General features: G+C 34.9%; 1 protein-coding gene across 1 annotated transcript in view; it reads left to right on the plus strand.

The window, feature by feature from the left end:
* The first annotated feature begins 863 nt into the window (after positions 1-863).
* The window catches only part of LOC137622233 (sodium channel protein para-like), a 118104-nt gene continuing 103967 nt past the window's right edge, over positions 864-15000 (plus strand). The window contains 5 exon segments of the mRNA XM_068352727.1: positions 864-1070; positions 3481-3609; positions 4084-4175; positions 5737-5943; positions 14166-14229. Coding sequence (XP_068208828.1) covers positions 868-1070; positions 3481-3609; positions 4084-4175; positions 5737-5943; positions 14166-14229 — 695 coding nt within the window. The 5' untranslated portion in view covers positions 864-867.

The raw sequence follows: 15000 nt of genomic DNA on the forward strand, positions 1-15000 counted from the left end.
TGTTTTCTCACTGGGCTATTTTTCCTGTTGGAGCCCCTTGGGCTAATAGCATCCGGGTTTTCCAACTAGGGCTGTAGCTTAGCAAATAATAATAATAATAATAATAATAATAATGATAATAATAATAACTGCTCTTCTGTAACCTTATAAAAAATACTCTTGACCACGCTTTCTCACTGGGCTATTTTCCCTGTTGGAGCCCTTGGTCTTATATCCTCCTGCTTTTCTAACTAGGGTTGTAGCTTAGCAAATAATAATAATAATAATAATAATAATAATAACTGCTCTATCCTGTAACCTCATAATAAATACTCGACCATGTTTTCTCACTGGGCTATTTTCCCTGTTGGAGCCCTTGGGCTTATATCCTCCTGCTTTTCTAACTAGGGTTGTAGCTTAGCAAATAATAATAATAATAATAATAACTGCTCTCCTGTAACCTTATAAAAAATACTATAGAACATGTTTTCTCACGGGGCTATTTTCCCTATTGGAGCCCTTGGGCTTATATCCTCCTGCTTTTCTAACTAGGGTTGTAGCTTAGCAAATAATAATAATAATAATAATAATAATAACAACTGCTCTCCTGTAACCTTATAAAAAATACTCGACCATGTTTTCTCACTGGGCTATTTTTCCTGTTGGAGCCCTCCTGCTTTTCTAACTAGGGTTGTCCTTGGGCTTATATCCTCCTGCCTTTCTAACTAGGGTTGTAGCTTAGCAAATAATGATAATAATAATAACTGCTCTCCTGTAACCTTATAAAAAATACTCTTGACCACGCTTTGCTCTCCCGAAGTGTAGCTTTTATAACTGTTACTCCCTCTCACTCACCTCCTGCTCTCTCTCTCTTCTCTCCTACAGACGATGATCGTCGTCAGTAAAGGCAAGAACATCTTCCGATTCAGTGCGACTGACGCCATGTACATTCTGAGTCCCTTCAACCCAGTGAGGCGTACGGCCATCTTCATCCTCATCCATCCCTTATTCAACTTCTTCATCATATGCACCATTCTCACTAACTGTGTTCTCATGATCATGCCTGCCTCGGAGACTATAGAGTCTACAGAGTAAGTTGCACAGAGTACTTTTCAAAGTTTACTTTAGAATTACAGAGTAAGTTGGCCAGAATACTTTTCAATAGAGTATAGAGTTTGCAGAGTAAGTTGCACAGAATATTTTTCAATAGTGTACAGAGTAAGTTAGCCAGAATATTTTTCAAAGTTTACTTTAGAATTACAGAGTAAGTTGCCCAGAATACTTTCAGTAGGGTCTCTTGAGTAAGTTGGCCAGAATACTTTTCAAAGTTTACTTTAGAATTACAGAGTAAGTTGGCCAGAATACTTTTCAATAGAGTATAGAGTTTGCAGAGTAAGTCGCCCAGAATATTTTTCAATAGTGTACAGAGTAAGTTAGCCAGAATACTTTTCAAAGTTTACTTTAGAATCTACAGAGTAGGTTGCCCAGAACACTTTTCAAAGTTTACTTTAGAATTACAGAGTAAGTTGGCCAGAATACTTTTCAATAGGGTCTCTTGAGTAAGTTGGCCAGAATACTTTTCAAAGTTTACTTTAGAATTACAGAGTAAGTTGCCCATAATATTTTTCAATAGGGTCTCTTGAGTAAGTTGGCCAGAATACTTTTCAAAGTGTACTTTAGAATTACAGAGTAAGTTGCCCGGAATACTTTTCAGTAGGGTCTCTTGAGTAAGTTGGCCAGAATACTTTTCAATAGGGTCTCTTGAGTAAGTTGCCCAGAATACTTTTTAATAGGGTCTACTGAGTAAGTTGCCCAGAATACTTTTCAATAGGGTCTCTTGAGTAAGTTGGCCAGAATACTTTTCAATAGGGTCTCTTGAGTAAGTTGGCCAGAATAATTTTCAATAGGGTCTCTTGAGTAAGTTGGCCAGAATACTTTTCAATAGGGTCTCTTGAGTAAGTTGGCCAGAATAATTTTCAATAGGGTCTCTTGAGTAAGTTGGCCAGAATAATTTTCAATAGGGTCTCTTGAGTAAGTTGGCCAGAATACTTTTCAATAGGGTCTCTTGAGTAAGTTGGCCAGAATAATTTTCAATAGGGTCTCTTGAGTAAGTTGGCCAGAATACTTTTCAATAGGGTCTCTTGAGTAAGTTGGCCAGAATACTTTTCAATAGGGTCTCTTGAGTAAGTTGGCCAGAATACTTTTCAATAGGGTCTCTTGAGTAAGTTGGCCAGAATACTTTTCAATAGGGTCTCTTGAGTAAGTTGGCCAGAATAATTTTTAATAGTCCACTAAGTAAGTTGCCCAGAATACTTTTCAATAGTTTACAGAGTAAGTTGGCCAGATTATTTTTATATAGTCTACATAGTAAGTTGCCCAGAATACTTTTCAATAGAGTCTAGAGTTTGCAGAGTAAGTTGCCCAGATTATTTTTATATAGTCTACATAGTAAGTTGCCCAGAATACATTTCAATAGAGTATAGAGTTTGCAGAGTAAGTTGCCCAGATTATTTTTATATAGTCTACATAGTAAGTTGCCCAGAATACTTTTCAATAGAGTATAGAGTTTGCAGAGTAAGTTACCCAGAATACTTTTCAATAGAGTATAGTTTGCAGAGTAAGTTGCCCAGAATACTTTTCAATAGAGTATAGTTTGCAGAGTAAGTTACCCAGAATACTTTTCAATAGAGTATAGTTTGCAGAGTAAGTTGCCCATAATACTTTTCAATAGAGTCCACTGGGTAAGTTGCCCATAATACTTTTCAATAGTCTACAGAATATTTTGCTTCCCCAAAAGTTACTTCTTCACTTTGAAATTGTTGGGAATTTGCCTTCGAATTTTTTTTAAACTTAATGCTTGGCGTTAATGGACTAGAAACTTAGTTTGTTTGAGTTAGACCATTCCTGAATAGAATAGATAAAGACTTAACTTAGCCCCCACTATGAAATTTAATCTTACACCGTAAAGAAATACAGATTTATATATATATATATATATATATATATATATATATATATATATATATATATATATAATTTATATATATGTACGTACATATGTATATATATATATATATATATATATATATATATATATATATATATGTGTGTGTGTGTGTATATGTATATATATGTATGTATGTGTGTATATATATATATATATATATATATATATATATATATATATATACATATATATATATGTATGTATATATATACATATATATATGTATATATATATATATATATATATATATATATATATATATACATATACTGTATACATACATACATACATACATACATACATACATACATACATAAATATACATCTTCATGAAAATGTAATAAAAAAATTTTCTCTCAGACCATTGAATCTTTGCATCCAATTTGTTTATGTATATAATTACTCAATGTATTAACCAACCTCTCTCTCTCTCTCTCTCTCTCTCTCTCTCTCTCTCTCTCTCTCTCTCTCTCTCTCTCTCTCTCTCCCCACAGAGTTATCTTCACCGCTATCTACACGTTCGAGTCAGGTGTTAAAGTCATGGCAAGAGGGTTCATTTTAGAAGGATTCACATATCTGAGGGACGCTTGGAACTGGTTGGATTTTATAGTTATATCGTTAGCGTGAGTATTTTGATTTGATTGGAGGTATTGTAATATATATGTATATATATATATGAATTTATATGTATATATATATTATATACAAATATATAAGTTTATATATATGAATAAATATATATGTATATGTATACATAAGTACTTTTTCAATCTGGAGATATTATCATATATATATATATATATATATATATATATATATATATATATATATATATATATATATATATGTGTACTTATTAGTATTTCTTTAATTTGCAGCTATTGTCATATATATATATATATATATATATATATATATATATATATATATATATATATATATATATATATAAATTTCTTAGAAATATTTATTTTACAATTTGGAAATATTACTACAGTATCTATAATTATGTATATATAACATAGACAAATCCACAAAGGAAAAAAAAAATTTACAGAAACAAACAATTACTAAAACCTCCTTGCCCTCTCCCACAGGTATGTGACTATGGGCATAGATCTCGGTAATTTGGCCGCTCTACGAACCTTCCGTGTGTTGAGAGCGCTCAAAACCGTGGCCATTGTCCCAGGTGAGTTGCATGAGGGTGTGAGGGTCGCAGTTTCATCCCTAGAGTTTTTACTGTGGACGTGAAGATTATCATTATTAGTTGGAGGGGCTTCAGTGTGAGGGGAAGAGTTGTGTGTGTGTATATATATGTTTGAATGTGTCTATATATAGAGTAGATGTGTGTTCATATATATGTATGTGTGTACAGTATATATATATATATATATATATATATATATATATATATATATATATACATATATATACACATATATATATATATATATATATATATATATATATATATATATATATATATATATACATATATATACACATATATATATATATATATATATATATATATATATATATATATATATATATATATATATATATATATATATATATATATATGCATATATATATGCATACACATACATATACATATAAATTTCATATATATATATATATATGTGTGTGTGTGTGTGTATATGTGTGTACATATATTTTTATATATAGGATAGTACATATATATGCATACACATACTTATATTTAGGTGTTTTTGCAAGAACTGTAAAGACAGAGAAGAGCAAACTGTATGCATTCTTTTCCTATCTGTTTGCTTTCAATCTATCAAGTTACAATTAGACTAATAATTCAAAATAGAAAGAGAAGCACAATTTATCCTAATTTTTATATTGTAATTTTAGAAATTTCGAACTAGATCTTATCAATTGTTAAATAAATTGTCGATTGAAAAGGACGAGTTGGCAACTCAAACTCTATTTCTTACGTTGGTGCCTGCTTTTAATTTATAAATACAGAACTACATTACTGATTCGAGATATATAGAAAACATGATACTTTCTATTTTATATATTGTATTATCTTGAAATTTAAGAAAATTAGAGCTATATCTTATCAATTATGAAAGAAATATAAGAATTGGAAAAATGAATGAGTTGGCAACTCAAACTCTTTTTATGTTGGTGCCTGCTTTTAATTTATAAATACAGAACTACATTACTGATTCGAGATATACAGAAAACATGATACTTTCTATTTTATATATTGTAATATCTTGAAATTTAAGAAAATTGGAGCTATATCTTATCAATTATGAAAGAAATATAAGAATTGGAAAATGGATGAGTTGGCAACTCAAACTCTTTTTATGTTGGTGCCTGTTATTAATTTATAAATACAGAACTACATTACTGATTCGAGATATATAGAAAACATGATACTTCCTATTTTATATATTGTAATATCTTGAAATTTAAGAAAATTGGAGCTATATCTTATCAATTATGAAAGAAATATAAGAATTGGAAAATGGATGAGTTGGCAACTCAAACTCTTTTTATGTTGGTGCCTGCTTTTAATTTATAAATACAGAACTACATTACTGATTCGAGATATATAGAAAACATGATACTTTCTATTTTATATATTGTAATATCTCGAAATTTAAGAAAATTGGAGCTATATCTTATCAATTATGAAAGAAATATAAGAATTGAAAAAATGGACGAGCTGGCAACTCAACCCCTCCTTTCCCCATTCTCGTTCGTTTCAGGTCTGAAGACGATCGTAGGCGCTGTGATTGAGTCAGTCAGAAATCTGCGAGATGTGATCATTTTGACCGTCTTTGCGTTGTCCGTTTTTGCCTTACTTGGACTTCAGATCTATATGGGAGTTCTCACGCAGAAGTGTATCCGAAAGTTTGATTTTACAAAGGAAAATTGGACTTTTGAAGAATTAGAGAGCTTTCGCAAAAATGAAAGTAAGTATAGAGAGCAGGTTCATGTGATGATGAAAGGAAAATTATTAGGAAGTGACAATGAGGTGATGGTGAAAGGGAGGGATATGGTGATGAATTTTTTTTTTGGGGGGGGTATGGTGGTCCAGAAAGAATATTTAAAAAACTTTATAGAATTGTTTATCGGATTTTTTACGCCTGATGGAAATTGTTTTCGTTTTACATGTAGTAGAAAGTTGGATGTTATGAAAATGCCGAATTATAAAATTATGTATATATATATATATATATATATATATATATATATATATATATATATATATATATATATATATATATATATATATATATATATATATATATATATATATATATATATACAGTGATTCCTTGATTTCCTGGAATTTTCCATCCCGCTTGATCAACGTTAACTGAAAAGTTGAGGAAATTATAGTTTGGTTTTTTTTTTTTTTTTTTTTTTTTTTTTTTTTTTTTTTTTTTTTTACTTCTCTCATCATATATTGTTTCTATTGTCACTATTTCTTCCCTCGCCTTCTCCTCTACTCCCAATTTTCCCTTTGGTTACTTGGATGGACTATGCGTATATATATATATATATATATATATATATATATATATATATATATATATATATATATATATATATATATATATATATATATATATATATATATATGCCTTTTTACATTGATGATGCCAATCCATAAATTGGCTCTCAGCAAACGGTGAGGAATAGGATTATTTTTTTACTTGAAAATAATAGCAAATTATTAATGGACTTCGAGGGAAACATCTCTCTAGGTAGGTAAGTAATATGTACGCTAATTTATGACCTCTAATTATAGCTATTGAAATTTATGAATAATTACATTATTGTCTTTATTATTCTTATTTTGGATTGTTTGCTAAGAAATGGTTTTTTGGTTCATGTCATTATTTTAAGCTTGTCGGTGATTTTATAGTAAACTATTATTTTTCAAATGTGACAATGTATAATGCACACTCAAAGGGTATGGAGTGCACATTTCTTTTGCAAAAGTTAACGATGATTAAAATATGGATCAGAATGGTGTACGGAAGTTTTGATAATGTTGAGATGTAGCGTTGAATAGAGAAAATTTCTGCCGTCATTAGAGGAAGCAGTAGGCTTTAATGTACGGATGTGGGAAAGGTTCCCAATTAATGAGCGAGTATACCAAGAGGGTGTATGGTATAATTTTGTTCAATAAAATTAAGCAGAACAGTGAGAATAACAGAGAAAGGGAACACCTGGTTCAAGCTTGAAAGTACAGGGGAAAACTGGCATGTAGGGAACTATAAAGAGTTTATGGCCGGATTGAATAGATAAAAGTAATATCGATGGCATTAATTTCGTTGTAGCATTGAACGTTAATGGGTAAAATCTTTTAAAAACTCTAGGTGGTGGAGGTGAGACAATTGTTAGAATATATAAACTGGAGAGTAACAACTTCGGTGAACCAATAACGATGTTGTTTGTAGGACTCTTCAATATCCGTCTGGGTGTAATGATGTGAGAAGTCGGCGAAAGGATGTTGGGAGTAGGTGAAAAGCTGAGAGATAGGAAAGTGGGTAAAGGTTAAAGGACTATCTAGCGGTAGTATCTCAACGGATGGCTGGTGCCCCAGCAATTAAGTAGGTAAAAGATAGGACAATACATAGAATTTAAGAAAAAAGAAAGTTAGCTTAGATGAAATTATGGGCCAGGGTTCTCTGGTAGTTCAGTCTTATTGAAAGAATGTTGGAAAACAGAGAGTAATGATACAGATTGTGTAGGGGTAAACAATGGACTGCTTTTAAGCTTTTTTTTTTGTAAGTTTGAAGTGTGTGCTGTAAGTTTTGACAAGATTTAATGTGCAAAGGGTACATTCACAATGCAACTGTTTCATATATATATATATATATATATATATATATATATATATATATATATATATATATATATATATATATATATATTTATATATATATATATATATATATATATATATATATTTATATATAAATATATATGTGTGTGTGTATGTGTCATTATATATATGTACAGTATATGTATATATTAGTATGCTAATAGATATTTATATATATGTATGAATTATTATTTGTGCTGTATATGAGAAGTCGTTTCTTCCCGGGAAGTATCGGACAAGATTAAGTGATGAACTTGAAGTTATTAGCGGGGAACTTAGGCGAGTTAGATCGAGACCTTCGCATCCTGAACTCCCCAATGAAGCATGATTAAGTAGATGAGTGGGGAGGCCTCATTTGGGGTGAACAGACAGAACTGGAGGCGTTAGCTGCGTGGATGCTTAACCTAATTCTTGGTGGTAGGACAGACGAGGAAGATGGCTCCTAGGAATTCGCTCGCATAGAAAGACCTGGTCGTATAGTCGTTGATATGTAGAAAGTGACATAAGATATTTCATGGTAGATTTTTAGACCGGTAAATTAGTTCCTTGGATTTTCTTGTAATAGAAAGAAGCAAGGAAGATGGCTCCTAGGAATTCACTTGCACAGAAGGACCTGGTCGTAGATATAGACGTTGATATGTAGAAAGTGACATAAGTTATTTCATGGTAGATTTTTAGACCGGTAAATTAGTTCCTTGGATTTTCTTGTAATAGAAAGAAGCGAGGAAGATGGCTCCTAGGAATTCGCTCGCACAGAAGGACCTGGTCGTAGATATAGACGTTGATATGTACAAAGTGACACAAGTTATTTCATGGTAGATTTTTAGACTGGTAAATTAGTTCCTTGGATTTTCTTGTAATGGAAAGAAGCCTTTTTGGGGAGTTGTCTATACCAATATTGACTCAAGAGAGTCCTTGATGAGGAGTAGTTGGCCATGCAGACATTGACTCAGGAGAGTCCTTGATGGGGAGTTATTCATACAAACATTGACTCAGGAGAGTCCTTGATGAGGAGTTGGCCATGCAAATATAGATTCAAGAGTCGTTGATGGGGAGTTGGTCATTCAGACATTGACTTATGAGAGTCCTTGATTAGAAGCTGACCATGCAAACATTAACTCTAGAGAGTCCTTGATGGTGAGTTGGCCATTCAGACTTGACTTGTGTAGTCCTTGATGGGGAGTTGGCCATGAAGACATTGAATAATGAGAGTCCTTGATGGGGAGATAGTCATGCAAACATTAACTAATGAGAGACCTTGATGGGGAGTTAGCCATACATACTTAACTGATGAGAGTCCTTGATGAGTTGGCCATACAAGCATTAACTCCAAAGTCCTTGATGGGTAGTTGGTCATTCAGACATTGTCCCAAGCCATGGTAGAATGACAAAGGGTTCTTGATGTCATGCTACTGAGAGTGACCCAAGTTATGGAAAATTGGAAACCAGAATGCTGGTTTCTAGGATTTTTTTATGTCAGAGTCCTTGATGTCTGGCTGCACAAATAACATGGTTTCAAGAATTTGACATGGACAAAAATGTCTTGATAAGATGGCTACGCATAGTGCTCAAGTCCACGTAAAATAGAAAGTTAGATAGCTAGCAGAATTTTGTTTAAACTAAAAGAGGGTCTTTGATGTGGAGGTACCCATACAGTCTATGATCTTCATCATAGCAGAATGACAAGTATGTATAATCGTGGAACATTTTTTTCCAAATACTTGAAAATTCTGATGACCCAAGAGCTACGCAGACAAAACAATGCCACAGATAAGTAGAGATACTGGCCAGACAATGGCCACGAGGAAAAGACTTATCACAAGGAAATTGTAGACAGGAATTCATGGTACACTTAACTCTGAAAAGTGCACCCAACCACAGCCTTACAGCGCGGAAAGTTCCTGTGCGTAGCCCCCCAGACCACCACCACCTCTGCCATATATTCCTAACCCATCTGGTTGGTTACTCACTGTGAAGTAGTGGTGTGACATGGTGCACTTCGTAGTGAGGTGTGCCAGGGTATCCTGTATTCAACTGTGCATATCTCTGCTAAGAATAATGATTCGGATACTGTATGCAAGGTTGGGTTATGAAGTTCTTATTCAGATAGATTATGTTCTTCTTTGTCTGCATCTTTTCCCACTTCTATGTGGGGTCGATGTTTCTGGCCAGCTTCCTCCATCTACCTCTGTCCCACACCTCATCACCAGTTAATCCCTTTGATCGAAGGTCATCCTTGATACAGTCCATCCACCTTCTTATTTAGATATATTATATTAGAGGACATATTCATATAGTTCAAATGTGATGTTTACAGAACCTATAGTGAAAGGAGAATATTGTAATACTTATATATGTTCAGTTTATGGGAAGTATGATTGTAACAATAGATAATACAGATCTGTAGCCAATTAAGATCCGGAATATCTGCTGTAATATCTTTGATGCCAGTCATTATGCTAATTAGAAGGAAATATTACAATTATATTTCTTTATAAAAACAGTTTATCTCTCGTCACTAGTTTACTTACTATTACAACTGTTTATTTTTAGAAAAAGTATTTAAATTCCGAGACTTGAGACTCGTTATTATCTCAATATTCAAATAAAGTGATATGTGCAGCAAACTCGACCCTTATGTGTCATAATTGAAGCCAAAGGTTTTAAAAAGCCACTCATGAATGGTAGAGGCAAGGGACAGTGGCAATGCCCTAGCTAGCTGGGCAATGCCCATAGGCTAACCATATATACATATGATCAGCGTCCAAGACAGCTCTCCACCCACGTTAGGGCCAGAAGGGCCAAGCAATGGCTGCTAGTGACTCAGCGTCCAAGCCCCCTCTCCACCACGTTAGGACCAGGAGGGCCGAGCAATGGCTGCTAAGGACTGGGCGTCCAAGCCCCCTCTCCGGCCAAGCTAGGACCAGGAGGGCCGAGCAATGGCTGCTAAGGACTGGGCGTCCAAGCCCCCTCTCCGGCCAAGCTAGGACCAGGAGGGCCGAGCAATGGCTGCTAAGGACTGGGCGTCCAAGCCCCCTCTCCGGCCAAGCTAGGACCAGGAGGGCCGAGCAATGGCTGCTAAGGACTGGGCGTCCAAGCCCCCTCTCCGGCCAAGCTAGGACCAGGAGGGCCGAGCAATGGCTGCTAAGGACTGGGCGTCCAAGCCCCCTCTCCGGCCAAGCTATGACCAGGAGGGCCGAGCAATGGCTGCTAAGGACTCGGCGTCCGTCCAAGCCCCCTCTCCGGCCAAGCTAGGACCAGGAGGGCCGAGCAATGGCTGCTAAGGACTCGGCGTCCGTCCAAGCCCCCTCTCCGGCCAAGCTAGGACCAGGAGGGCCGAGCAATGGCTGCTAAGGACTCGGCGTCCGTCCAAGCCCCCTCTCCGGCCAAGCTAGGACCAGGAGGGCCGAGCAATGGCTGCTAAGGACTCGGCATCCGTCCAAGCCCCCTCTCCGGCCAAGCTAGGACCAGGAGGGTGAAGCAACGGCTGCTAATGACTCAGAAGGTAGATCTGTAGGTTCCTCCAAACCCCCCCCATCCTTAGCTCACAAGGATGGTGAGGTTGCAGACACTACAAGAAACTATGGAGTTTGAGCAGGGCTCGATCTCCCATCCAGCAGATCGCCAGGCAGGACAACCCTGAAAACTAAGGAAACCCCGAGATCACCTGTTCACAACATGCAGCCCACACTCATTTTGCCTTAATGATTTTATGCCTCCGTAATTCACCGTCGAAATTAGATTAGCGATGCAACTTAGGTGCTGGAGGTTAACTTCCGCGTGATCGGTAACTTCTGCTGTTTGTCAGAGGTCAAGGAACTTGAAACTCCATTAACATAAGATTACCAACTGATAATTATGCCAAGGGTATTGATTAATTAGTTACAAATATGGTCTTACCATTTGTGTGTATAGGTAATAGATCAAGTCAGAATGGTTTATCCTTTACTTTAAGGTCAGCTTTTCTGGTCCTATGCCGCAGGGGACCCTACTCTCCACAGGGCTTTTCATAGTGCATTTTATCGTATACATTCAAAGACATTCAGCATTTCACACCAAATACTGATAAATACTGCTCATTTATTGTTAAACCAACATTATCGAAGTACTTAGAAATAATCCTGTCGCAGTTTAGTTACGTTAACTTGATTTAAAAGTCTCCAAGGATGATATGAATTGTAATTGTTCTAAAAGTCATAAATTGTCTATGATAACTATCCCAGAGTTCTCTTATCCAGTCAGCTCAAGTGTTTAGTAAAATAGACTTTTATACGAAAAATAATTTGTGTATCGTAAGTGGGAAAGTTCGCTTGACTTGTGTATTATATACATCCCAGCAATATGATTTTGTTAAGAAACTAATGATGTTTTGGTCTTTATTACACGAAGATATCGATTCCATAAATGCTTGCTTCTATCTATGATCTTATATTAGTCTGTAAATTGTCCATTCTATAAAAAATAAAGATCTTTTCAGCAGATTTTGACCACAGTGGGAGCCAGTTTACCTCTTTGTAACTTTACAATTCACAGAACAGTCGCTGGTTACAGGGACGGCAGCTGAAACAGCAGAGCAGCTCTGTGTTGGGGGATATGTTTCATCTTTATGTATTTTAATTTTGTTCTAGCTTTTCCTTTGCATTTCCTAATTTATTATCTTGTTTTTTTTTTTATTTGGAGTAATTGAGAGACATAACCTTGAGGAAATACAGATCAGGAGAGCCTGCGAGGAGGAGCCACATTTAGAACTTGAGATCATTTTTTGTTCAGATGATTTTAGTTTTTGTTATTCTGTATCTATCTCGCCTTATCTTATGGGAGCCATTGCTGTTGGTGGTGTTCCACAATTGTTGCATTTTCAGCCACAGAAAGAAGAAAAAGGAGGAAGGAAGGAGAAAGAGAAGAAGCGGAGGAGGAGAAGCAAGAAGGAAGATGATGATGGTGGAGTCCACGTGGGATATGAAGAAGAGATTAGTCACGCCTCCAGAAGAATCCGATAAATAAATATGGTCCCCGTGGGGGGAAAAGGGGGGTGTTCAGGGAATTAACCCTAAAACCCCCCCAAAAGAAGTAATGTCGACTACAAGCAAGTTCTCCTCCCAACCCCCAACCCCCCCTCAACCCCTCCAACAGCATCTTGGGAGAGAGAGAGAGAGAGTGTGTGTGTGAGAGAGAAAGGGGGAGAGGGGGCCCTCTTTCTCCTCTTCCTACCCCCCCTACTCATATCAGTAATGGTTCTTCATGAAATCTTTTTTTCAAAAAAAAAAAAAACTTTGATTGTGTGCATGAATCTAGAACTCAGTTTGATTATAAATACAATATAAAAAAAAAAAGAAATATTTTGATGAATACTATTTTTTGTGACTTGCAACTGCTCAATTTTGTGGGGATGTCCTACCTACTACGATCTACTCTCCCACTTTTCACCTTCCAAAACTACCTATTTAAAAAAAGGCATAATTCTCTCTTTCTTTTGGTCTGTCTTGATTAATTTTTTTTTTATCTTCCCCCATCCCCATTGGCTATCTTATCCTCGCTTTCTCTCCTTCTCTATGTTTTTTTTTTCCTACCCACTGTCTGTCGAAGATTTCTAGCAGCAAGTGGAGCCCCATGATTGATAATAGACTTTATTCAAGCTGTTATAGAGTAGGGGTAGTAGATTATACAATGTCATAGATAGAAAGAAGCCGTAGATAGGTAGTTTTTAGTAGTCCTTGGCATGACGTATATATATATCTATTAATTTTATTGGACTGACTGCGTTATACTAACCTCCTGATCTGCCTTTAAAAAAAAATCAATGGAAAAAAATTTTTATGACAATTTTTTTTGTCTCTGCCTTTACCTATTTTTTTTTTCCTTCATAGAGACGCTGTTATTTTTTGAACGGTTAATCGAGTGTGTCCAAACGCATTCCCAGGTGTTCCTAAAAAAAAAATTTTCCCCATGAAGTTTTTTTTCCCCATTTTTTTTTCAGGTATTGGATAGAATTCACGATTAACCAGAACCCCTCCCAAAAAAAAAAAATACAAATCTCACTCGTCTGTTTGCCTGTGAATTTGGGGAGATAATGTGGCTTGTCTAAACTGTATATATATACATATATAAAAAAAATTCTAAATTAAAAAAAAAACACGCCGGAAATCGCAGCAAAAGTATTTTTCGTGTTATTTTTCTTGCCTTAATTTTTTTGGGTCATTTTTTTTGGTATCCTCCAGAAAATTTTTTTGGCACATTTCCTAAAAGAGAAAAAGCCTTCTGGGGTTGATTTTTGCTATTTTTTTTCGTTTTTTACAGCCAATTGGTACCACGACGGCAGCAGCGCTGATTATCCATTGTGCGGCAACAGTAGTGGTGCAGGGTAAGAATGAGATATGTTTTTTTCCCAAGAAAAAAAATATCTGTCATTGAATTTTTTTCTCAAACGAACAAACCTGTATTTTTTTTTTTTTTACACAATGTGGATCAATAATACCTGGAACCTTATTCGTTTTTGTTACTTTTTTGTTATATATATATATACATATTTTGCAAATGCTACAGATGTATGATGTAAATTTTGATAGCACTGTAACCATGAACCCCCCCAATCACAGGTATTTTTTTTTTTTATTATTTTTTGCTTTCGTTTTATAAACCCTTTTTTATTTTTAATCCAGAATATTTAAAGAATAAAGTCTACATATATATATTTATATATATGATATATATATGTATATATTTAATATATATACAATAATATATATGTATATATACTAATATATATGTGTGTATATATGAATCCATCTCTCACGCTTTATTAACCGTGCCGCTCATTTGTTTTAACTGTGTGGTTTATTTCTTCAATTATGTTTTTTGTATTTTTGATGTGCTTCTTATAGTAAAATATTCTAGTACATGTTATTGTCCTAATTGAAGACTGCTTCATCTTTCGTCACCTTGCAGAGGTGCCTCTTCTGGGTAGTAAACGTTAAACGTTGCCTGTTGCATTTTGCCTTTTGGGTATCAAAGCAGGGAGCAAATTTGCTTGCTGCTCTTGTACATAATTCTTAAGAGCTAGCTCCATTTTGTTTGCAGCTGCCAAAGCAGGGAGCAATTTTGCTTTCTGCTCTTGTACATAATTCTTAAGAGC

The sequence above is a fragment of the Palaemon carinicauda genome, chromosome 29, assembly GCF_036898095.1.
Source record: "Palaemon carinicauda isolate YSFRI2023 chromosome 29, ASM3689809v2, whole genome shotgun sequence".
Lineage (NCBI taxonomy): Eukaryota > Metazoa > Arthropoda > Malacostraca > Decapoda > Palaemonidae > Palaemon > Palaemon carinicauda.